We start from the raw sequence: 22,804 nt of genomic DNA, 5'->3' as shown, positions 1-22,804 counted from the left end.
CTTGTCCATCCACTTCCTGATTCTTTTATCTACACCCTCTCCATCCCATCTAGCCAGACAGCAACAGCCCAATTCCAAATACCAAGAACTCAGCTACCACTGATTTGCCTTAATCCCCAACCCCTCTTCTACTATATACTAAGTAACCAAACCGACCAGTCCAATATGATGACCATCCTACGTGGTAAGTACCACTATCATCGAGATTGATAAACACCACCAAAACATTCTCATCATCCATGTCTTGCAATATTTGCCAGGTCATCGAACAACAGACAGATATTGCGATCCCAGGTCGAATGAATTACTTTCATTGACCCATTCACTTTGTCATCAGTAGATAGATCACAACGAACGAATTATCGAAATAGCATGCCATTCGGTAATAATTCTTCTTCTTTCTCCTAAGAAGGGATTATTGCTCACGAGGGAGGATACAGGTCAGGTTATCTGTGTAGTATTTGAGAATTGAATGTGGCTAGGTGATGGTGATGTTAGATAGAAGCTTTGGTACTATCCTGCGGATGTTCCCTGTGTTGTAGAAGGTAGGTAGGTAGGTAGGGATTCCGTGTAAGGAAGCGGGGGTGGTTTTGTTGTGGTTTTGGAGAGATCAGGGAGTGTTATGTTCGTTGATGATAGTAAGAGACAATGCTTGGTTAGGGGAGGTAAGGGAAATAGAATTGAAAGAGAATAGTTGAAGCTAAGCTAACTAACTAACTTAATGGGACAATCGGATCATTACGCAATACAAGTGAAGCCAAGCAGTTCAGGTATTTATCGTGCCTAATAGTCATTTCAAACCAGACCACCTTATCAACCTACCGATCAATCTGGCCATGGTCACTGCCACTAGAATCATCACTCTCGGGTCGGTTGATTTAGTTGTTGCTCTGGTTATTCAAGATCCTCAGAATTGCCAAGAACAGATTCAAGATATCCAGGTACAGCGAGATCGAGGCCGCAATCTCCTCCTCGACATGGTAATGTCTCATCACCAACTGCGTATCAACCAAGATGTAGCCCGAGAAGATCAACGCCGCGAGACCGCTGTAGATGAGCTCGACGGTGCTGTTTGCCGGGAAGAACACGGCGACAAACCCAAAGAGGATCAGGAACCACAAGCTCCCGAAGAGGTAGGGCATCCAGCTGGTGAAATCGTACTTGGTCTGGCAGGCGAAGAGGGTCAGGGCGACGAACAGGCCCAGGGTCAAGATTAGGGCTTGGATCACGATGCGGGCGCTGTAGAAGGACGTGACGACGCTAATGGAGTAGGCTTCGAGAAGAGTGAATCCCGAGAGGAAGAGGAGGTTGGCCGGGTAGGACTTGCGCTTCCAGTAGGTGACGAGCATGAAGCCGAGGGCGCCAAAGACGGAGACAAACATGAGCCAGGAGTTGGTTTGGATCCAAAGGCGGTAGTTGGGACTGAAGAAGGAGATGGAGCTCATGATAGTAGTGAGTAGGAGTTGGGCGGTTCTGGCTATTGCGTTAGTTGGGATGCTGGAGGGTAGAGATGTAGAAAATAAAGCTTACAGGATTGCATAGACCTTGCGGATAAACTGCATCCGGATGGGCAGGGTGCCCTCCGCGACGGTGCCACCGAACTGTTTCCTCCATTAGTTCGATACTTCAATCTGAGGGATGAAGCGTACCTTGAAGTCATCGGGGACATTGTCGTCCTCACCGCGTGGCGCTGGCGAGGGGTTGGCCGTTGCCTGATAAGACGGCGGGGGTTGAGAGTAAGCGTGCTCGTCAAAGGAGTCGCGCTGGGGAGCGGGCTCATATCTGGCATTTGCCGCCATTTTGCTATGGAATAGCGACTGTGATGCGAACCGAGTCCGAAGTGAATAAAAGGGATGTTGTTGATGGGGATCTTGCAGTGGAGATGAGGAGGAGAAGGAGGCGGTCGAGAACGCGGCGGCGCAGCGGCTCAACCGCCGCCCGGCAGGTGACGTCGCCGCCATCACCTGATCCCGTAGATCCCCCCGTCCGTGCCCTAGGCAGTAATTAGGCAGGCAGTAAGCAAGTCGCACGGCATTATTTTCTCGTCCTACTCGCCCATTCTTTCACACCTTACTTCAACGTCTACTATGGAATTAATTTGACATCGGTCCAATCATGCCTCTATTATATTTAATATGTATTATATCTATCGTAATATATGCCTGAAAAGATGCCACGACGCTAATCCCGCCCCTCGTGGTATGGGACCTCCTCCACAATCACATCATCCGCATCCATGAACACTCTAGCTTCGTTGTCCTCGTCGTCAGTGGAATCTTCCGGAGTGTCCATCAAGCCAGCCACTGTGTGTCCCCCCTGGGCTGGCTCCGGTCGCTTCTTACGTTGAAAGTCCTGGGCATGTGCCGCAGCCAGCAGGGACCCGACACGAGAGAGGCCGCGGTTACGGACAGACATGCCAGGTGTGGACGGGGTCCCTTGCTCCACGTCGCCGACTGAAGGGGCCGGCTGCGGATGTTGATCTTGTAGCGGCATGCCATCCGCTTGCTGGTCTCCCTGTGGGTGCGGGGCGGCCACCTGGTAGGGCAGAGGCACATCCCTGGACGCCCGGAACAGCAGGACGTTCGTGCAGTGCTCATTCTCCACACGGAAGATCGTCCACACGCCTCTTCGACAAACTTCAGACAGCGCCACGAAGAAGCTGAGGAGCGCCGAGTGCTGGATATCCTTGGTGAAGATGGCATAAAAGATCCAGTTAAACCGGACGACGACGTCGATGACCATCGCTACATAGTATACCCATGCTTGACGGAAGGCCAAAACCTCCCGCAGCAACGGACGCTTGGCATAGGCGTTCCCTAAACTCCAATCCATAGCTAGATCCCACACCGAGCAATAAACGGCATTGAGAAGCGCAAAGGTGATGAACGGGGCCTGGAAGCGTTCCACTTTATCGATGCGGTACATGCTCAAAGTGACGTAGTAAAGGACGGTAAACGTATACTTGCCAAAGTTGAGCAGGTGGGGAAAGACGTTTCTGGTATCGGCGTAACGTCGCAGACACTGCAGAGCTCTCCAGATGCCGGGGAGGCAGGAAAAGAAGCCGAGAAGCCGAGAGTGCGACGAGTTGCATTGGGGAGGATTACCCCAGTGATGAGCATAGAGGCAAAAGAATAATTCGATATTCTAGCAACGATTAGACACGTCATCTCGTATCGGGATCTGGGATCACTCACGCCCATAGCGTATGTTTGGGAGCAATACATGTCTCCCAGGAAGAAATCGCGGAACTCGACAGGATAGAAGCCTGCCAGCAGTAGACGCCACTGTTCCTGTCAGCGGTGATTTCAACTAGAAAGGGGTTACTCACGTTAGAATAGGCCCACCATTGGCGACTGCGGTGGTATAATATCCTCAGAGGCAAGAACAGGATCACCACCGTCAGTCCCACAAGCACAACGGGCCAATAGATATACATGGCATTGATTGTCATGAAGTTGAGCCACATGAAAAGGCCTAATAAGAAGAGGAAAAAGGACGGCAGCTCGGTCAGCTGGCGCCAGTCCAACGCATGTCTCGTATCGTACTCGAACACGAAGACGTAGTTGATCTTGGCTCGAGTCCAGACCATACAGTCGAGGCAGAAGAGCAAAAAGTGGAGCACGACGAGGAAGTAGCCTGCATATATCTGCGCGGATTTAGCTGGCTGACCATATTCACTGAGGGTTCAAGTGACTAACCTGAAGCAAGTAGCTTGTGTGGGTCCGCAGCGTGCCATCGTCACCGTGAAGGTGTTGGACGGCGTACACCAATGACTGAGCAGCAAACAGGACACCGGCCATCAAAAGAAGGCCGGCCCGGAACGTGCTGGGGGAATAGTCCCCCGCCTTGTTGATAGTGTGACGCAACTTCGAAGCGGCAATCTTGCGGTTGCCGCGCTCAAAATAACGGGCGTACAGGTCCTCCGCCGCAGCCAGCAGGTTCTCGGTGACCTCGCTCTGAACAAACCACGACTTGTTGACCTTCTCAGACATATAACGCATGGCAGGACGCGCATTGATAGCCTTGTCGTATTTCTTATTGATCTTTCGGAAGGCGGTTCGGTTGAGGTAGGCGTACGCCTTCAGCAGCTCGACACCCCGGTAGTATTCCTGGAGCGCGTGCTTGAGCTTCCTTTTAGCGGAGCGATAAGAGACATCGGTGTTTGGCGGGTCTTCCGGTCGACGTGTGAAGTCCCGACGAGTCACGGTACGGTTAGGATCCTGTCCTTGCAGGGCTGCCGACGGGGTACCCAACTCCGCTAGGGCTTTGGAATTCTTTCCAAAATGGCGTCCAGCAAGAGCGTCCCGTATGCCGAAGCTAGTGATTCCACCAAATCCACCGAATGTGTGGGACTTTTGCGTCCCTTCCTTCTCAGGCCGGGCGTGTCTGGCTCCCAAGACTTCCTGAGTGCGTTGATCACGCATGATATGGAGTTGATGCCGGAGCACCTTGAGACGTTCTGCGGCCTCCTCTTCCTTCATCTGATAAAAGGACTCGATCTTGGTCAGCTCCTCGTCGAGAAAGCTGAAGAACTCGTCTTGTCGCTTTTCAAACTCGGAGGCGCCGTCTAGGGTTCCACGCTTCTCTGGTGCGTCCCAGTCCGGGTAGGACAGGACCCGCTGGAGAAGCGAGCCTCTCCTAGTCGTCGGGCCGGAGATCGTATTTCTCTTGGGCTCCTTATTCACGGTTAACTGGGGCGTCGAGGGGCTCTGACGGGCCATGCTCTTGGTCGCTGTCCGTGTGCTCGCATGGCGTGACATCACCGGAGACGGGCTTTCAGGCACACTGCTCCGCTCCGTATCTCTCTCGGACGAAAAATCATTCTCCTTGGGGTCAATTGCGGGATCTGGGAGTTGGAGGGAGGCGACGTCCGACGATGCAGCATTCAGCGGTGGGGAGGCGATAATACTTCCATAGCTTCCAACGACCCCAGAAAATCGAGACCCAGGTACCCGCAACGGCTGACGCTCGCTCCGACTAGAACCCGAGCGCGGCGAGCGCGGTGTGGGACCATTGCTTCTAACCGGCGTGGATGGGTTATGGGACGGATCATTGACCTCGAGCCTGCTACTGGTGCGTTGGAACGGGGAAGGGCGATCAGAACCGACGGGTCGCTCGAGCTGATCGCCGTGTACCGAAGTATGTCGCTGGAGGGAGGGATGACTGGGGCTTCGGGTTGCCTTTTGGAGGGATCGGGAAATCGCTTTCACCTTCTTCTTGCCGGTCTATGCAGCGAGATCGCCATTAGCATGGGGACTGCAGCAGGGAAAAGCAAGCATGGCAACGGGCATACTAACCTTATAGTCCAGATATTTGGCCCGCCATTCTGGAACGAGTTGCTGTTCCAGCTCCCTGTTCAGATTGAACGATTGGTTATTCTGGGCCTATTGGTTAAGCTGAGGTGGTTATAGGTAGAACTAACTTGGCGAATTTCATGGTGAGAAGACGGAGGTGTGGACAGGCATGATACTAGACAGAGCAAGCAAGCGACGGCTACCAGGTTATATGCAGGACGAGCGATCATCAGCGGCAAGGACCGGTGAGAGACAGCAGGGCCAGTGTCAATGCATGTGCTGTATGCGACGGCTCAAAAGTTTGCTGGACGGAGGCGTGGAAGGCCCCGAAAATCTCGCTGTTCAGGTCGAATCAAATGGTCCAATAGTCTGGGACCGGGGCGGTCATTCTCGAGATACGAACCGCACGAACCGGAGGGTGAAATGGAGCCAACCAGGACAGGCACAAGGGAAAAGCGAGAAAAAACAAACGAGGCCCCTCCCAACGAGAAAAACCTTGAAGCTTGATAGATCTCGTCATAGTGCGAGAGCTGATTCATGCCATTTGCGCCATCAACCCAATCGCCGGTCGAGGCGCCTGTGAGCCCGGCCGCCTGATAGGCCCGGAGCCTGCACGTGCTGCACGCGATGAGCTCATTTGCACACAGGGCTGCTACTTGGCATGAGGGTCTGCCCCTGCTGATTGGCTCGCCGTCCAGCCGGACTAATTATCCCGTTCGGTATTGGAACGACCGGCGGGCAGTCCGGCGGCCAGACCGCCTCGACGGATGGACATCCCGGGTGCCTTCCCTTTTCACGTCCATGGATGCGCCGTCCAGGTCGGGTAATTGCCCCTGTTGACCTTGGGACGGGAGAGGAAGGCGCTTTCCTGGCACGGCAAACAAGACGGCAAACAACAAAGACGCGAAAGCAGCACATCGGCGCATCTCGCGTTGATGGACGACCCTTGCCTACCGTCCACGCAAGATCCATCCTTGATAATCCGCGAGCCTTCCGGAAACGGGTGGAATCCTGCATATCCGTTCCCGGGGCAAGGCCGCGCGGTGTCGGTATCCATCTCAGATCCTCATAAATCTTCTACTGTTTGTTTGGGAATGATAGATAGGCGGTGCTTTGCTTTGCAAACTTGGTATTCATTTGGATATCAACAATCGTCCCGCAGGCGGGTTATTAAAGTACATGCAGACGAGGCCGTCCCATGGTTACTCGTTTCATTCCAACACTATCGTCATCGTATCAACCCCATCGATGGTCCAACCAGTTGGTCCAATCGCAGAGGTTTAGTGCCAGCCGCGGCCACCGGGACCGAAGCGGTCAGGGGGAGGGAAACGGCCGGGGTCGAACTCGGGGGCACCGTGCTGCTGCTCGTAGTGGTGCTCGTACATCTCCTGAGCGTTCTTCTTGGCATGGTGGTGAGCCTTCATCTTGTCGACCTCGTCCATGCCCTTGGTTTCGGCGAGCTTCTCGATCTCAGCGCCGACGAGGCCGGCAATGGCCTCCTTGGCGAAAGAGTGGCTGACGGTCTTGCCTATAAGTCCGGTGGGTTAGCGTGAGCACTCCACGTGGCGGGTCTCGTGTCGCATGCTTACCCTGCTTGCGCTGGTGGTCCTCGAAGAGCTTCATGGCCTCGAAGGAAGCGGCACCGGCGATAACCTGGTGGGAGAGGTGACCCTCGTGCTTCTGCTGCTCGCCGTACACCTCACGGTGAGCGTCGTCGGATTGTTCTATTGGAGACAATGTCAGTCACGGACCTCGATAGCTGCAGGAGATACGAGTTGAAAGACAGGGGTGCCTGGTCAGGCCAGATGGGAATGAACGTGCAGGATGATGACTTACCCCAGCCCCAGGCCATGGTGATTGATGTAAGTAAGAGAAGGTGAGAGATGTGGGAAGTAGTGGTTGATGATGAGAAGAAAAGATGTCGACAGGAGGGGACTGGGCCTCTTATATACGTGGTGCCTGGACAAGCCGACTCAGCCTCAGCCCTTAACCCTCAGCTTTCCTCGGCTGCTGCCCCTCCATCACCATCACCCGTGCCCCACTGCATCATCTCATGGAAATGGCTCGAAGGTTTGGGGCATAGGCTCCAGCCGGGTGGATCGAGGGAAGATCCCATCCAGTGAGTGGATTGGGGGCCACGCTGGCCGAAACTTCCTAAGGGGGCAGGCGAGACGTAGAATGGGATGTGATTGGAATAGGCCGTCGCTTAGACTCGCTGCAGATGCCGAAAATCGAGGAACGCGACTCGAAGATTGGCTACACCAAGCCACAGCCTCGTGGAGCGATGTGATGGGCGCGGAATTCCACTGGGGGAGGGGGAGGGGGAGGGGTAGCTAGATACTACTAGGTACTAGCGAGGTTGAAACCACGGGTTCCAGCCGGTAAGACGGATGGCGTGTCTCCGGCTGGAGTTGATGGTGAGCATCGATCGTGCCCCTCTTCTCCATCTTGCGGAGGGTGGCAGTGCTGCGCTATCCTAGAGTCCTTGTAGTATTTGCAGATTCACCATATAGATACTATATACAACACTCTTTGGATACTCGTGCATCGAAGAAGGGACAATTGAGACCGAGATCACCGGGATTTTCGCTGGAGCCTGCATACGTACGCGTCCCAGGGTCAGAGCAGAGGGCTGCTGGGCTCACTGGGTCAGAAATGGGGATCTCTCAGCCTTAAGTCTGGGCGAATCCATCTTGGCCGATTTAGCGCCTCAGCCACAGCATGCCCAGCCTTGGCGGGAGTAAAATGAGCCGGTGACCCGAGTTATCCTGGTGAGGTCAGGTCTTGGTGAGCTTGTCTGCTAGAGGTGCCTGGAACATGGCAGTTGACTGTCAGCCTGTCTGACTACTATAGTAGATAGATACTAGATAGATAGATAGATAGATAGGAGAAACTGTCAGACAGGAATATCGGCAGCTAAACCATTCCGGGCGGGGGGTCTTTCATCCCTCCAAGTCACATTAATCTGGAGGCCACCTAGTGTTCGTTCATTGGGTTCTATTTTGGGTCTGTTGACTGGACTGAGTGTTTGGTTGATGGGTTTTGGTTCTCGATGCAACCCCACTTGTGCCCGATCACCAAACCGAAGAAATCCGTCGTCGTAATTAATAGTTTGCCCCTCTTGTGGCGTGGTGGTGGTGGTGGTGGTCAGTGGTCCAGGTGGCGGTGTTTCTTACGTGATACGGATACGGTAGGAAAGGATGCTGACTGTGCTGTATGATGCAGTGCATGTCAGAGATAGATACATAGCATGTCCCGTCTTGCTACTAGATACGTACTTTCTAGGCTATAATACTCATGATATTATCACTCGTATAGATACGTAGTAGATATAGGTTTCATTTAGCGCTGGAGTGCGTAAAAATAGCATAGCGTGGCTTTCAGCTGAATAGTTCAGTTCAGCTGTATGCTATGGTTGATTGTTATCAATTAATTCTGCATCGTTTCTTCACATTGTCGTATACGTGCATGATGTTATGTATGGTCGTAGAGCATAGCATGAGGTATATGCATGTGGTATGCAGTAGACCAGTCCGCGCATAAATCAGAGTATCTACTCGATCGATCTAGGTATTAGATAAGTTTACTCTGTAGCACTCCTCAGATAACCTAGCGATGCCACTAATCCTAAATAGGTAATCAACTCATAGCTGAGCTCAAATCTTCACTTCATTACCATTCACCATATTCACAGAATAATACCTCATAAGGGTTTCTCTATACTTTGTTACCAACCATACACTACGGGATACAATCTTGCTTTCATCTATACTCACACCGTTTACGATCACCCCTACGAATGACCACAACAACAACAACCCAAGCATAACCTCACCACCACACCACAACCACACCACAACCTCCAACCACCACCAAAATGCCCTCCCAAACCCCAACCCCCCAACCCTCACCTCCTTCCCCCCACCTAACCCTAACCATCACCCCTCCCTCCCCCAAACCCCCTCTCCAAATACCACATCAAACCCCTCCCCCAACGTCCTCCTCCTCCTGCACCCCACCGGCGACACATCCACCAACCTCACCCCCCTCGCCGTGGCACTCAACCTCCCCGAAACCACAACCATCACACTCCAAGCACCCACGCCCCTCCCCTTCGACCTGGGGGGATTCCACTGGGGCGACGACATCACCTTTTCCCCGGACGGAGGCCTAGACATGGACGCTGGGTTTTCTCGCTCCGTGAAAGTCATCCACGAGGTGATTCGCGATGTATTGGTAAGGAAATGTGGGTATAAAGTGCGGGATGTGGTGATTTGGGGTTTGGGACAGGGGGGAATGGTGGGGTTGGAGGTTGCGAGGGTGTTGGCTTTGAAGGGGGTGGATGGTGGGGATAAGGATAAGGATGATGGGGAGAGATGTTTGGGGGGAGTGGTTTCGATTGGGGCGCCGGTTGGGTTGGATGGGGGGAGGAGTGGGAGTAGCTCTGGAGGTGGTGTTGGGAAGAGTAAAACGCCGGTGTTGATTGCGGCGGGGAAGGAAGGGGATGGGACGGCGGTTACGGCGGCGGGAGTGAGGAGGACTCAGGAGTGGTTTGAGTTTGTTGAGGTCGTGAGGTATAAAAGAAAGGGGGATGGGATGCCTAGGAATAGGGAGGAGATGACTCCCATCATGGCGTTTTTGGCCAGGAGGTTGAGGAGTTATAAGGGGGTTCCGGAGGGGAGTGTCGAGATTAGTTAGATGGATGATGGGTGGATGGATAGATGGATGGATATTGTAATGTACAGAATACTAGTAGCTACTACCAGGCTACTTACAGCTCCTTCAGAGCTTGTCGTGCCCGCTCGATTGTCTCTCTGGCTTTCTTGTCTGCTGGCACTTCCTCGACATACCCTCCTTCATGCACTGTGTCGCGCAGCTGGGTCTCGGTCTCCAGCAATGCTGTCCGACCCTCCTCGCGCACCTCGTTCTCGAACCAGTCTCGCGCCGACTCCCACTTGCGCTGCTGGCGTCGCAGCGAGTAGATCAATCCGATGGCGGCCATTGTGCATGTCTCGTAGACGCTGGCTGTTGGCAGCGAGATGTATGTCAGTGCGGACAGCGCCGAGGTGAGCGTCGTGGTCGACACACTGAACATCACCAGACGCTGCGCCAATGCCTGCAAGGACGGCACCGTCGACTCCAGCAGCCGGGACCGACTGGTCGGGATCTGAGCCGGCCAGGGCGTCTCATCCTTGGGGGTCTCGGTCAGCCCAGCCTGCTGGAACCGGCCGGCAGTCCAGATCACCTCCCTCTCGGCCTGACGCAGATACTTCCGGTCCAGGATCTCCGACGTGATCATGCCCATATCGTCCACATGCCAGAAGAGCTTCCACCACGCCAGTCCACGCCACGGCTTGCTGGCAAAGCCTTCCTCGAGCGAGCCGCGGAGCTCCGTGTGTGCTCGCTCCGCCCACGCAGACACAGATCGGTCGAGGACATCGCGAGTCTCCCAGCTCACAGCTCCAGCCTCCTGCTCCTGAAGTTTCTTCTTCTCCGCCGCCGTGGCACCCGCATCCGCCGCATCAAGAAGAGACGTGATCAACGTCCGCAAAGACGGATCCAGCATGCCTTCCTCCGCCCGCAGCGACGTCAACCAATCCACCACCGGCTGCACACCGCTACTATTCCAGCCGCGTTCATAGAGTGACGCATTCTGCACAGACTCACGAAACTTGGCCAGCGCGTCATCCGCCTTGTCAATATCCACAAACGCAACCCGGCCATTATACTTCTGCGGCTCCGTGACCGCCAGCTCAATAGCCCCGTAGACCGATCCAGCCTCTTTCTTCAAGTCCGACCGCGCCATCAATCCACTATACGCGAGGAATCCATCCACTCCACTGCCGCACACGATACTCCGATGCACCGGATACCGCACCATATTATGCCGTCCCGAATGCGACGTGCGGATCGTGACCGTAGGCACAAGGAACGTATCTGCCGTGAACTGAGCATCCGAAACCCCCGCCTCAGCTCCAAGGGTCGTAACAAGGATCTCCAAATTGCCTTTCTTCAGAATCGGCGACGGGACCGAAATCGTCGGAAGCAGGTCATTCGGAATAGTATCTGAGACTTCGCCGTACCTGCATCGTAGTCAGCCATCCCTTCCACGTCCACCTCTATCCACCGTATACACCAGATCCTAAACAAAAGATAATATCACCTACCGAATCAACAACCCCCTCTTCGTATCCTCCCCATACGCATCCAGCGCATCCTCCCAACTCTCCCTCTTATTCAACGGATCCGCCAACAACAACCGAACAAGTCTCCTTGCTGCCCTCGCATCATTCAACCCCAGAACTACATTCCAAGCATTAGCCTCATCCTCTACAACAAACCCACACCTCAAGAAATACAAAGGTAAACCCACCAGCAACCCTCACCAACGGCGTCTCCGTCTCCAAGCCTCTCAACGCAAGCTGCAACCGACTAAGATTCACCTGTTCCGTCGCAACATCCTTGACCTGATTCAAGGCCTCATGAAGCTCCTTCAATCTCGGGGGAACATGTCTGGTGTGGACGACGGGGGCGGTCGCGATGGTCCGGTGGGAGGTGGTGGTAGTGGTGGTGGGAAGTCGGCGACGCGTGGAAATGGATCGGCGCCAGAGAGTGCAGGATGGGCAGTAGAAAACCGATGCCGGGTCCTGGATCTGCGACAGGCTCTTTGGGAGCGAGCCGCGGAGTTTGGGAGGCATTGGCGGGTTTGAAGGGATGGGGTGGTCGGGGAAGAGGTGGTGGAGGCTCGCGCAGGGCCCGAGTTGAGCAGCCGGAGATGATTGATGGATTGTGTCGGGCGGGCTTGGCGCGGAGGTTAGGTTAGGAACTTGGGTTATTTTCAGTGGGACAACTACGCTGCTATGAATATTTGTGAGTAGGGCTGGATTGCTATTTTGATATTTAATGCTTAGAGTCAAATTAGGGTACGTTCGCATTATGGTCAATTGCAAGGTGGTCCGTTGGTCAGTTCTGCTGAAGTCTCATGCAAGGCGGATAATTACTCCAGATTAACCTATCAGCAAATTCATGGTGTATCGATTCATCAACTCATTGTCGAACGTCACGGACGTCGATTGCTGTGCAGGAATTACATGAAAGCCTCCTGTCACTCCATTATGCATACAGTATCTCTTCGCGACTGGTATAGAGGCCGCCCGTCGCTCTATACATGGAGCATGGCACCCCGAACTGCAGACCTCTGCAATGCCGTTCGAAGGAAGCTGGATCAATGGAGCTCCTACTTCCTCCACATGCTCAGGCTTCTCGAGAGTCCCGAGCACCGTCCCTTTGTCGCCGGGTCTTGCCCGATCCCGCCGACCTGACTCGTTAGCACAGGTCCTATATGGTTATAGAGTAGCCACTTACATGCTAATCCGTCTAGCCACGGTTGCCAATCCGGCATCGTTCTCCGCTTCATGATGGGCACGCTCCAGGGCAATGCGTCGATCTTCCTCGCTCCGCCGGAACACCTCCTCCTGCGACGGGGGCAGACGTTCGTTCTGCAAATCAACCTTACGGGCATCCTCGAAGTTGGTGATGGCCTGCTTGATACCCTCCGCTCCCAGCATCAGAGTACCCGCCGGGAGACGACCTCCAGCAGCGGTCTTGAGTTCAGTAACTCTCTCGGACTCTTCACGCAACACCTGGAACACACGCGACAGACGTCCAATGGCAAGAATCTTGTTCTTGATTGCCCGCCGCTTGAACTCGCTGGTCTCGACATCCATCTGCGCCGGGGGGGAGGGGGGTGCCGTAGGTGACACCGATGTGGGGGTATCGTCTTCGAGCTCCTCCTTGGAGCAGGTGTTGAGAATGGCAATGAGCATGTCCGTGATCTTCTCACCCACGAAGGGGAGGGACCAGGTGAACACGTCCATGAAGTTCGGGAGCCAGTACGGGTGCGGCGTGCAGTTGAACTGTCGGATGTTCATCACGTTATTCTCGTATTTCAAAACGGCAGCCTTGTTGTTGTAGACATCCAAGTAGTTGGGGGCGCTGAAGATAGTCATCACACTCGGAAATCCGGTCGTACGAGTCTTGCGGTACATGCGGTAACCAGCATCCTGGGCCTCGTGCGCCCGAATGATGGAAAGGAGGTTGTTCTTTTCGAGGAACGCGCACGCCGCGGGATATGAGAAGAAATACGAGCATCCGCGGACGCTGTTGTGAATGAAGTAATCGCCCGTCTTCTCCTGTCCAAACTCCTCCAGAGGATCGGCCCAAAGGATGTCGCACATCAGACCGTGAGTGGGGGGCTCCCTAAAGCGATCAATCTGTCGCACATCAGCCACTGCCACACAGTATAGCCAAGCAATAACCTACCGCCTTGATGTCTTCCAAAGTGTGCAGCTCCGGGCTGAGACCTCCGTGGATACAGAGGAATTGCTTGTTCATGACCGCCGCCAGCGGCAACGAGCAGAAAGATTCGATGCATGCCTCATAGATGCGCTCGCTGTACTTGTGTTTGCACTCCAGCTTAAAGGTGAAGTAATCCGTCAAGTGTCTACATTCGTGGTTACCCCGCAGCAACCAGAGGGTATTCGGATACCAGATCTTCAGAGCCCAGAGATACAGGACACACTGTTCCGAGTCAGTGGGAATCATCAGACAGAAGCGACCGACCAACCTCAATACTGAAATAACCTCTATCCACATAGTCGCCGAGGAACAGATACCGGGTCTCGGAGGGGTCTCCACCGACTTCGAAGAGCTTCATTAGATCGTAATATTGTCCGTGAACATCGCCACACACGGTGATGGGCGCATCCATCTCCAGCAGGTTGGGCTCGGCCCTGAGCAGCTGGGTACCGGCCTGTATGATCCATAGCGCCTGATCTTCGGTGAGGCGGCCTTCGCGGTAGAAGTGCTGCTTGAGGAACTGGAGGTTGGGCTTGGAAGGGTCTTCACGAGACCAGAACAGGTCGTCCGGCGGGGTGTTCAACGCCGGCGCTTGCACCTCTGGAGGATCGCCGGCTATTAGAGAGACCATCTAAAAGGTAAAAATACAGGGGGAGATCGCCGCGGTACCTTTGATCACTCGCTCCTGGGTGGACACCTGAGTGCCATCTTCCATAACATGTAACGTAAAGTCGATCTCCGGGACCGGCTTTTTTTCCGTCACCGCACGCGCGATGGTGCGATCCATGGTGGCTAGAAGTGCGAAGAGGACGCAGGTCTTGGATCTGGGGAAATCGCAAGAACTTTGTGCCCCGGGGGGATACGAGGAGGCGAGAAAAGGGGAAGAGCAGCAGAGCGGAGGCCAGTTGTTGGTGGGGGGTTAAGCGGCGGCGGGATGGATTCACACGCGAGACAAGCGGAGGTCTGTCTAGTGCCGAGCTGGAACGAGCTGGACGTCACCTAGGGCCTGCGAGGGGCGAGATGAGGGGACAGGGACAGTCCAGGCGATTAGGGGAAGCGAGAGGATCAAAATTTGAGGGGAAAAGAGAGAAGAGGAGAGGGCCGAGAAGAGCGATGGACAGCGCCGGGCAGTGCAACCCAAATAGGAGATGGTCACTTCAGCTATCTTCTGGCTTGACGGGGGCCAACCTCGAGGCTGAACCTGAATATTGAGGCCCTGCGCGTGAGCTGACGCCGGCTTCTGCAGAGTGCCAGAGAGCCGCTAGGAAAAAGACTCGGGAGCTAGCAGGACAATTAATTAAGGCTCCTTCATTCGGTCCCATGAATGAAAGCAATCAATCAATCAATCAATCAATCAATGCATGGCTCCATTGATTCTTGAGTTGCTCGACGTCAGACCAACCGTAATTACCGTAATTCTCAGCCGGCCCATCATTACCGGATAGTTACCGTCGGTTACAGTCCCTGTAATCTATTACGCCGCGGGGACTCTCCATCTCCGTCTCCTCTCTTGTATCTCTCCTCTCTCCTCTCTCTTTCTCTCTTTCTCAACTGTGTATCTCCATCTACTCCCCCTCTTTATTCACCATGTACGAATCCTACCGTAAGTGACTTTCCTCTTCTGCTTGTCTCCCACTGACATCATTAGGCCCCCATCCCCTCCTGGCCCAGGTCCCCTTGACCGTCTCCCCGTTCATCAACCTCCCCACTTCCGTCACTCTCCCCTACACCTACAAGTCCGTCCCCTCGACTCTTCCCCCCTCCGTAACCGTCGACCCCAGTAACCCCGACGCCAAACCTCGCTACGTTGTCTCGCCCAGTGGTGAGCACGCCGCCTCCCCAGAGGAGATCCTCGCCTCCTGCAACTCCCTCGAGCAGCACCTGAACAAGACCCGCAGTGACGCCGAGAAAGCGATTCAGGGCTGGGAGGACTCCATCACCCAGCGCGATCTAGCAGAAAAGAGGCGTGTTGCTCCGGGATGGCTAGACAGAGACGAGAAGATACTTCAACCCCTCCAGCCAAGTAATGCGACGTCTGCACACAGTCAACCCCAACTGAGTCTCCTGGACAGCTCTTTCTCCGACCCCAGCGCGGCCGCATTGCCCTCAATGGTGCCGCGCGATGAGGGTGAGGAGCTGGATCGAGCATTTGGCGGCCTGGACGTGAAATGAGAGGCTGGATATGATCTGGAATACAATCCTTGGGACTCACGGGAGGCCTTGAATTGATCCCTACCGCGGGAGACCGCAGGTGTCTGCAATGGCCCCTTACTTTAGCGGGTTAGCACACTCATCCCAGGCTGCGACAGTCCAAGCTTGCGCACTGCATACTGCAAGAGATCCCAGGTGCAGGGCTTTACATCCGGACTACCTAGCTGGGCGGCAGTCCGCAGTAGTCCACTGCGCCAGACGAGGGATAGCCATGTTTGGTACCACCTGAACATAGCAGACCAGGATATCGATTAAGCTTAGAAGATCTAGAAGTCAATCAAGTAACACTGCCTATTTACGCTCGCATAAAGTTTCCGCAGGGTACCGAAAGGAGGGATCGGAGTAAAGCACCCGACCCGCCGCGGATATCAATCAGCACCACCGCAGCTATCCACAATCTAGCTCTGCTCCGCCAAAGCTTCTTCCTTCCTCCACCACCACCAACTTCTCTCCAACTCCACACCCACCACCTCTCAACCTCACCACCACTACCACTACAACCAACCAACCCAAACCCTCAAAATGGAACCCCTAACCACACCCCCCGACACAACAACCTTCATCCCCCTCGCCGAACACCAATCCCGCACCCCCAGCTCCTTCCACTCCGGCCCAGCAGTCCTGTACTCCCACCACCAAAACTGCAAGTTGGTCATCCTTGAGCGCGATCTCCTCGCCGTCCCAGCCCTGGGTGCTCTGCGCGACTCCCCTGCCACCGCAAACGGCACCTCTACCACGACCAGCGACGAAGAAACTGAAGTCGTCATCCAGGGCGTGAACGTCTGGGTTACGTCTGAGTGAGTTCCCCCTCCCACAACCCCCAACCATCCCCAAACACCCCATAACAACCCTCTCTAACAATCCTAACCACGACAACAGAAAATTCCTCCTCCACAACCCCACCACCAACACCGGCCTCTCAATCCCTTACCCCACCATCCATCTGCACGCCATCCAACGTCTCCAACTCCCCTCATCCCCCGGGGAAGAAGTCCAGGGATTATACATGCAACTCGCCCATCCCTCACCCCAAAACTACACTTCCGGCGACGACGAAGAAGAAATCCTAACGATTACTATCGTTCCTGGCCCCGCCACCCAGTCCCAAGAAGAAGAAGACGAGAAAGACGAAACGCCTACGCAGACCCTCTACGCGGCTGTATCGGCTTGCTCGAATTTGCACCCGGATCCGGTGGAGCCTGGGGATGAGGACGAGGATGATGAAGAAGAGGGTGGTTTGTTGCAGACGGGATTAGTCTCTATGGGAAGTACCGAGGCTGGTGGATTGCCGCCACCCGTAGAAGGGAGTTCGGGGTGGATTACGGCGGAGAATATGCATGAGTTTTTTGATGAGGAGGGGAATTGGATTGCGGGTGGGGAGGAGCCGAATTTGTCGTTGGGGCCCGGAGCTGGGACGGTCAGGCACAGGGAGGATGGGGAGGAAGGTGGAGAGGGAGAGGGGTGAATGGGGAGGGGGAGAGTGAGGAGACGAAGTGGAGAAGGACGGAGTAGGGTTTGTTCTGGATATTTAATGATAGATGATATCCGACGCTTAAAAGTTGCTTCACAAGGTGATTGGTTGAGGTCTCGCCAAGATTACATTATTTTGAATTACCCTACCTACGCTTATCTTTACAGTGAATAGTAGACACGCCCGCATGCTAACCAAGCAAAGGAGAAAGAAACGAACACCGGACCACTCCGGAACAGCACAGCCTACTCCTTCAGAAACCCATCACCATCATACAAGCTCGCCGGTGTCGCAGCGCCTATCCCCAACCCAACTGGCTTTTTCGTCGGAGTGCGAAACCCTTGTCGGGCAGCGTAGTTTGGGTTTCCTGGCGATTTGTCCGCCGGCCCATGGCACTTGGCCCGTGGTGGCTTGCCTTGACTCCCAGATGACTCGCTGGTCGCGACTGAAGACTGGCGTGCCCCTTTACGTCCCGAAGCCTTGTCTTCCCAAATGGGGACGATGATCCCACCGTTCGCGAGCGGCGGCTTTGACACGCCAGACGATGAGCGCCGGTGATGTCCCGGCGTCTGTCTGGTCGACGGCGCGTCATTTCGACCGGGATGCCCATGAGGACCCTGGTTCCGTGGGCCTACTAGATGTTTGGTTCGCGGAGATGGTTCAGCTACACTTCGTGGCTCCTTCCTCAGGTTTTGAGGGCGCTGGGGACGCGTGGATGGGCTTAATGGCGTCTTGACAGTATCCTCAAGCGTATTCAACGAGCGGTAGCTGTTGCGTGCTGCCGACTTCGGCGGTGGGTGACGAGGCCCTTTAACGGCAGACCGACGGGGGCTGCCAGGGTTTGAAGAGTTCTCAAACCCCGTCGGCGAGCTGTTGTAGTTCGGAATCATCCAAACCGGGCTGTTCTTCTCCGGAGACGGCGTACTCGACAAAGTGGTATCAATCTTGGGGGGCGGTAGGGTCGTGATGATCTCCGGCAATGACTTCTCGAGGTCCATGATATGCAGAGTGCTATCTGTGGCGTCGGCGGGCAGATTCGATCTTCGCTTCGGCGGTCCCACCTGCGAGTTGCGCGACGGCTCATCGGGTATCTCCGTAATTCGTGGATGTTCCTTGTGAAGATCCGGATGCGCGGTTCTGTCCATGCAAAGGCTGGAAACACTGGAGCGAAATGATATCTGAGGCGTAGATACATTGGAGAGCTGTCTCCGGCTCGCATCAAACCCCTCGAGCTCTGGCTCCTCGGCCATTGGGGAGAAAACAGAGCCCCCGAAGGTGATGGGTGGATGGATCGAGATCCGGACACAGTTCTGCCGTCGGTGGCCTTTACGCGTACCGCTGCCACCCTTGAGTGCAGAAGGCAGAGGTGGTTTTAAATGGCCAGTCGGGCCCTGCAGAGGAGCTTCCTGAATCCCCGCACTGGCGGGCCTCGGTCGGGAGATATGGTCGTTGGCCGTGGCGGCATTTCCCGTCGCACTGTAGAAAGGATCGAGATCTCGTCGCTGGTCACCATGCATGGTATGCCGCTGCATCTGGCTGAAGTGCGGCAACAAGCCTCCATTCGATCCGATAGGGTTGAGCGAAGGGGGCCGGCTCAGATCCAGAGGTTTCACCCACAGAGATGAGTCCCTTCTGGACTTGGTTTCAGAGAGAGACTCGCTCCGTCGCGGCGTTGGGCTGATACGTTCCATCGAATGGGTCGGGCTCCGCGTGGTCATGCTCCGACGAGGAGAGGTGCGGTCCGGTTCGAGCCTTTGTCCCTCCCACATGGCGCTCGAACTTGCAGGGAAAACAAATGGAGATGGCACGACTGGGCCAGGCGGGGCAAAGGCTCTTCGATCGTATTCCATCCGCCCGACATCGTTGGCATCAAACGGGGCGAACGTGGGACATGGGGGTAACGCTGGCGAGGTAAACGTGCTATCCACATTGGTCGACGTCCGGCGGCTATCGTCGAGAATGGAGCTGTCGGCGGTTTCGAGACTTAGTGATGAAAGACAGGTTGAGTCATTCTTCGAAAGACGAAAGCGATTTGGGGGATAGGCACATGGCGGCGGAGGGACCGGCTGCTCGGGGGCAGCTCCGGACGACTGAGTAGTGATGCTTCCTCCTCGGAGCCCACTACTACTATAGGGTGGACCGTCTGGCTTATCCTCCATGAGCGGATACAGACTGCCAGACCGCTCCTTCTGGTGCATCAATGGCCATGCTCCGGCTCCCGAAACTGGCCGCATGGTCAAATTCGCTCGGATCTGCTCCTCTTCCCGGTCGGGAGTATGTCTGGGGGTGGTCTCCGTTGCCAACTCGAATGCCCCCTCGACAGCGGAGTTGGTCACACCGTCATCGATGCCAGAGACGGTCGGCGAAGCGGACTGGCGTTTCTCGGATCGCTCTGTCAGCGGGGACAATGAACTGAGACGCTGGGACCCTAGGAGGTGTCTTGACAGTCGCGCTGATCGGCTGGAAAGGGACCGAGTGAGTGAACGGCGCACATCACGGGCCTTCTCCTCCAAAGGAGACGACGTGTCGGACTCTATCGGAGATTGAATTAGACTCTCTCGAGACGAGAGCACTCCCCATTCGGACGGCTTTCCGTATGGAAGCTGCCCATACTGTCGTAACGCGGTGCCCTCTTCGCGTGATAGTTCCGTCAACGTCTCGCCATGATACTGCTGCAGAGCATATCCATTATGCTTCGCGTTGGCCACAGCCAACGACAAGCGATCCTGACGGACTCTGATCCAAATGACCGTGCCAACTATCGCTGAAACAATGAAGATGACGGAGCAGCTGACGGCTATCGCTATCACCGTGGTCAAAGGCGGCATTGTTGTTTCTTCCAGCTATCGATGCGAGAGCTCACCACCCTATATTGTTGACGTAGGACGTGTTAACCCATGCACTCGAGCCGCTGCCTATCCTGCTGTCTGGAGGTCGATGCCAGTTTCGTGTTAGATCCGGGCGACATTCAAGAGGGCTGATGACAGGCAATAGTAGCAACCGCAAGCCACGAAAACGCCAGCACAGAGGAGCATAAGACAAGCAGGTCCATGATGGATGGGAGGAGGCGCGCTCGTGAGGGGAGCATTGCGTTTGTTATGGCAGCCGGCTGGAGCACCGGAATGCGGTAGCATTATTGTCGGGTACGCGAGGAATGCTGCCAGGACACCTCTCTTTCACCCTACATAGTAGTAGATATTAGCTCACGAGGAAGGATCCTCAATCAAACCGTATCCAGCTTTGAGGATTCCTGAAATGTTTGAATCCGATGGATGCCTCGGGAAATGACCGCCGCCAAGGTGAGGTAGATCTACAGTAGCGTCCCATCGGACTGATAACTAGAAGAATGTCAGCGACACGGTGGAAATTGAGCAGCCTGTTCCTTGGATCTGAGAGCGTCCCAGATTCCAGTGACCGTTTGCCATGGAGGACAAGAAGATATCGTGGTAGCACCATCAGCCACTACAAGTACCTAACCTCCCGGCCTGTCATTAGGGGTGATTGCGGGGATTCCAGCGTCGTAGCATGCCATTTCACACTGCATGCAGGCTGCATTTCGGGTCCGAGCCGGGCTGGACAGCTCTGACAGGAGACTTGCATTAGCGATAAACTCTGTGTGTCTGATGAGGTGAAAGTGAGAGTTGAAGTGGAGGAGACGGGAAGTACAAGCGGAGTAAAGAGTCTGGAGTAGAAGACGAGCGAACGGGGGGGGGCGGAAACCTTCCCAATCAGGCAGAAACTGTCACGGGGTCGGGAACCGGAGACTTGCCTAATTGGGTAGCGGCTGTCCCAGCCGGTTCCGCCGGTTGTACACCTCTCTGTGGATGATAATACCTGCAATCTATTGACCTACGTGGTCCTCAGTGGGGTAAATAATTCCCTAGAGATATCCTATCCATATCCATTCGGACTGTCGGTCCCCAGCAACCTAGCAACGTCTACTATTCAGTCAAGGACAGCCCGATGATGGCACCGATGGATTTCCTGTGCGATAAGGGAAGCTAATGCTGCACAAGCAAACTATGGCGGTCAACCCACACCCGTTCGCAGTCAATAGTCTGTATGGCTCTTAGGCTTCCAGACTTAGGTCCTCTGGGCGCTTAGCGTCATTGGAACCCACCGGCGAGAAGCTACCTGTGCAGTGGATGCAGTGCGTGGCCAGTCGGAGCAGCTATTCAACCCGGGATAACGCGAGTCCAGAGCAACTCCAAATCCGAAGAAGACGATGGCAGACCCCTCCCGAGTGGGGTAGCTTTACTGTTGTGCTGTATATCTAAGCTCTGCCTGGTCAACATATAAAGACCGTCTGCCGCCTAGTTGATTCGTCTTGCATCTAAACACACTCTCTCATTCTACCCCTCTTTCCTCGCATTGAACTTTATCTCTGCTTTTCCTCGACAATCACTATGGCTGCCAGCCCCGTACAGAATGGACTCTTCGTCCACGAGAACACTGCCGCTCCCGCCCACCCCAGCTTGCTGAGCATGTTCTCCCTCAAGGGCAAGACGGCCATTGTTACAGGCGCCGGTGCGGGCATCGGTCTGGCCGTGGCCCATGGCCTGGCTGAAGCCGGTGCCAACGTGGCCCTGTGGTATAGTTCAAACAGCAGTTGCAACGAGCGAGCGGCCGAAATTGCCTCCAAGTACGGTGTCCAGAGTCAGTGGCCCTCGGACCCCTCCCCACCTGCGGCAGGATATGGTTTACTAATTCCGTCCAGCCAAGGCTTACAAGGTCGAGATCACCAACGCAGATGCTGTAAAGGCGGCCGTCGATCAGGTTGTGCAGGACTTTAACGGCCGACTGGATGTTTTCATCGCCAATGCCGGTATTCCCTGGACTAAGGGTCCCATGGTCGACGGCCCGCTGGATCACTACTCGAGCGTTGTTGACATTGATTTGAATGGCACCTTTTATTGCGCCAGAGCGGCGGCAGCTCACTGGAGGAGACAGAAGGAGGAGGGCACCGACATCAACGGCAAGAAGCTAGACAACTTCACCTATGGCAGCTTTGTGGCCACCGCTTCCATGAGCGGTCACATTGTCAACGTCCCTCAATTGCAATCGGCATACAATGCTGCTAAAGCGGCTGTCATCCATCTTTGTAAGTGATCCACTGAGTAGATTAGATTAGGTCTGTGTGCCGAGTACTAATCCGACATACAGGCAAGTCGCTGGCCGTCGAATGGGTGCGGTTCGCGCGCGCCAACACCATCTCCCCGGGATACATCGCAACTGAAATCTCCAACTTTGTGCCGGCCGAGACCAAGAGCATCTGGAAGGATAAGATCCCGATGGGACGTGAGGGACAACCGGAGGAGCTCAAGGGAGCATACCTGTATCTGGCATCAGATGCATCCAGCTACACGACTGGAGCGGACATTGTGGTTGACGGTGGATACTGCGCTCCATGAATACCATGGATCTCTGAAGTATATAGAATCGCCCTTCCATATTCAACAAATACTACAAT

At 54.9% G+C, this 22,804-nt stretch overlaps 11 protein-coding genes across 11 annotated transcripts; 4 read left to right on the top strand and 7 right to left on the bottom strand.

Annotated features, from left to right (window-relative positions):
• Window positions 1-659: 659 nt before the first annotated feature.
• BO94DRAFT_529776 (Bax inhibitor-1 family protein) lies at window positions 660-1,870 on the bottom strand. The gene is made up of 3 exons (XM_025610525.1): window positions 1,650-1,870; window positions 1,531-1,601; window positions 660-1,473 (listed from the first exon to the last, which is right to left on the bottom strand). The coding sequence occupies exons 1-3, from the start codon at window positions 1,797-1,799 to the stop codon at window positions 879-881; spliced, it is 816 nt and encodes a 271-aa protein (XP_025473159.1). The 5' UTR covers window positions 1,800-1,870; the 3' UTR covers window positions 660-878.
• A 196-nt stretch (window positions 1,871-2,066) lies between these two features.
• BO94DRAFT_8089 (EXS domain-containing protein) lies at window positions 2,067-3,449 on the bottom strand. Its single transcript, XM_025617685.1, has 2 exons — window positions 3,195-3,449; window positions 2,067-3,144 (listed from the first exon to the last, which is right to left on the bottom strand). The coding sequence occupies exons 1-2, from the start codon at window positions 3,222-3,224 to the stop codon at window positions 2,182-2,184; spliced, it is 993 nt and encodes a 330-aa protein (XP_025473158.1). The 5' UTR covers window positions 3,225-3,449; the 3' UTR covers window positions 2,067-2,181.
• On the bottom strand, window positions 3,444-5,541 carry BO94DRAFT_8118 (SPX-domain-containing protein). Its single transcript, XM_025617688.1, has 3 exons — window positions 5,423-5,541; window positions 5,298-5,352; window positions 3,444-5,225 (listed from the first exon to the last, which is right to left on the bottom strand). Exons 1-3 carry the CDS (start codon window positions 5,434-5,436, stop codon window positions 3,675-3,677), a joined length of 1,620 nt encoding a protein of 539 aa, XP_025473157.1. The 5' UTR covers window positions 5,437-5,541; the 3' UTR covers window positions 3,444-3,674.
• Window positions 5,542-6,574: 1,033 nt separating this feature from the next.
• BO94DRAFT_541218 (DUF3759 domain-containing protein) lies at window positions 6,575-7,146 on the bottom strand (the record flags this gene model as incomplete). Its single annotated transcript, XM_025613038.1, has 3 exons — window positions 6,575-6,822; window positions 6,884-7,018; window positions 7,131-7,146. 3 exons carry the CDS (start codon window positions 7,144-7,146, stop codon window positions 6,575-6,577), a joined length of 399 nt encoding a protein of 132 aa, XP_025473156.1.
• Window positions 7,147-8,805: 1,659 nt separating this feature from the next.
• BO94DRAFT_619529 (alpha/beta hydrolase) lies at window positions 8,806-10,318 on the top strand (the record flags this gene model as incomplete). Its single annotated transcript, XM_025616868.1, has 2 exons — window positions 8,806-8,810; window positions 9,005-10,318. 2 exons carry the CDS (start codon window positions 8,806-8,808, stop codon window positions 9,990-9,992), a joined length of 993 nt encoding a protein of 330 aa, XP_025473155.1. The 3' UTR covers window positions 9,993-10,318.
• BO94DRAFT_529772 (uncharacterized protein) lies at window positions 10,011-12,034 on the bottom strand. Its single transcript, XM_025610524.1, has 3 exons — window positions 11,668-12,034; window positions 11,462-11,597; window positions 10,011-11,377 (listed from the first exon to the last, which is right to left on the bottom strand). Exons 1-3 carry the CDS (start codon window positions 11,990-11,992, stop codon window positions 10,066-10,068), a joined length of 1,773 nt encoding a protein of 590 aa, XP_025473154.1. The 5' UTR covers window positions 11,993-12,034; the 3' UTR covers window positions 10,011-10,065.
• A 134-nt stretch (window positions 12,035-12,168) lies between these two features.
• BO94DRAFT_8028 (serine/threonine-protein phosphatase 2B catalytic subunit) lies at window positions 12,169-14,555 on the bottom strand. Its single transcript, XM_025617671.1, has 5 exons — window positions 14,322-14,555; window positions 13,921-14,252; window positions 13,617-13,874; window positions 12,660-13,567; window positions 12,169-12,612 (listed from the first exon to the last, which is right to left on the bottom strand). Exons 1-5 carry the CDS (start codon window positions 14,437-14,439, stop codon window positions 12,549-12,551), a joined length of 1,680 nt encoding a protein of 559 aa, XP_025473153.1. The 5' UTR covers window positions 14,440-14,555; the 3' UTR covers window positions 12,169-12,548.
• A 634-nt stretch (window positions 14,556-15,189) lies between these two features.
• On the top strand, window positions 15,190-16,164 carry BO94DRAFT_481157 (uncharacterized protein). The gene is made up of 2 exons (XM_025608848.1): window positions 15,190-15,255; window positions 15,301-16,164. The coding sequence occupies exons 1-2, from the start codon at window positions 15,240-15,242 to the stop codon at window positions 15,822-15,824; spliced, it is 540 nt and encodes a 179-aa protein (XP_025473152.1). The 5' UTR covers window positions 15,190-15,239; the 3' UTR covers window positions 15,825-16,164.
• Window positions 16,165-16,194: 30 nt separating this feature from the next.
• BO94DRAFT_619525 (Voldacs domain-containing protein) lies at window positions 16,195-17,328 on the top strand (the record flags this gene model as incomplete). Its single annotated transcript, XM_025616867.1, has 2 exons — window positions 16,195-16,660; window positions 16,743-17,328. The coding sequence occupies exons 1-2, from the start codon at window positions 16,386-16,388 to the stop codon at window positions 17,326-17,328; spliced, it is 861 nt and encodes a 286-aa protein (XP_025473151.1). The 5' UTR covers window positions 16,195-16,385.
• A 107-nt stretch (window positions 17,329-17,435) lies between these two features.
• On the bottom strand, window positions 17,436-20,421 carry BO94DRAFT_7996 (uncharacterized protein). The gene has a single exon (XM_025617667.1). The coding sequence runs from the start codon at window positions 20,160-20,162 to the stop codon at window positions 17,580-17,582; it is 2,583 nt and encodes an 860-aa protein (XP_025473150.1). The 5' UTR covers window positions 20,163-20,421; the 3' UTR covers window positions 17,436-17,579.
• A 1,450-nt stretch (window positions 20,422-21,871) lies between these two features.
• Window positions 21,872-22,753, top strand: BO94DRAFT_529768 (putative carbonyl reductase). The gene is made up of 2 exons (XM_025610523.1): window positions 21,872-22,435; window positions 22,498-22,753. Exons 1-2 carry the CDS (start codon window positions 22,183-22,185, stop codon window positions 22,743-22,745), a joined length of 501 nt encoding a protein of 166 aa, XP_025473149.1. The 5' UTR covers window positions 21,872-22,182; the 3' UTR covers window positions 22,746-22,753.
• Window positions 22,754-22,804: the final 51 nt, after the last annotated feature.

The sequence above is a fragment of the Aspergillus sclerotioniger genome (genome assembly GCF_003184525.1).
Source record: "Aspergillus sclerotioniger CBS 115572 chromosome Unknown BO94scaffold_1, whole genome shotgun sequence".
Classification (NCBI taxonomy): domain Eukaryota; kingdom Fungi; phylum Ascomycota; class Eurotiomycetes; order Eurotiales; family Aspergillaceae; genus Aspergillus; species Aspergillus sclerotioniger.
Note: the sequence above shows the minus strand (reverse complement) of the source record. Positions and strands in the feature narration are given on the sequence as shown.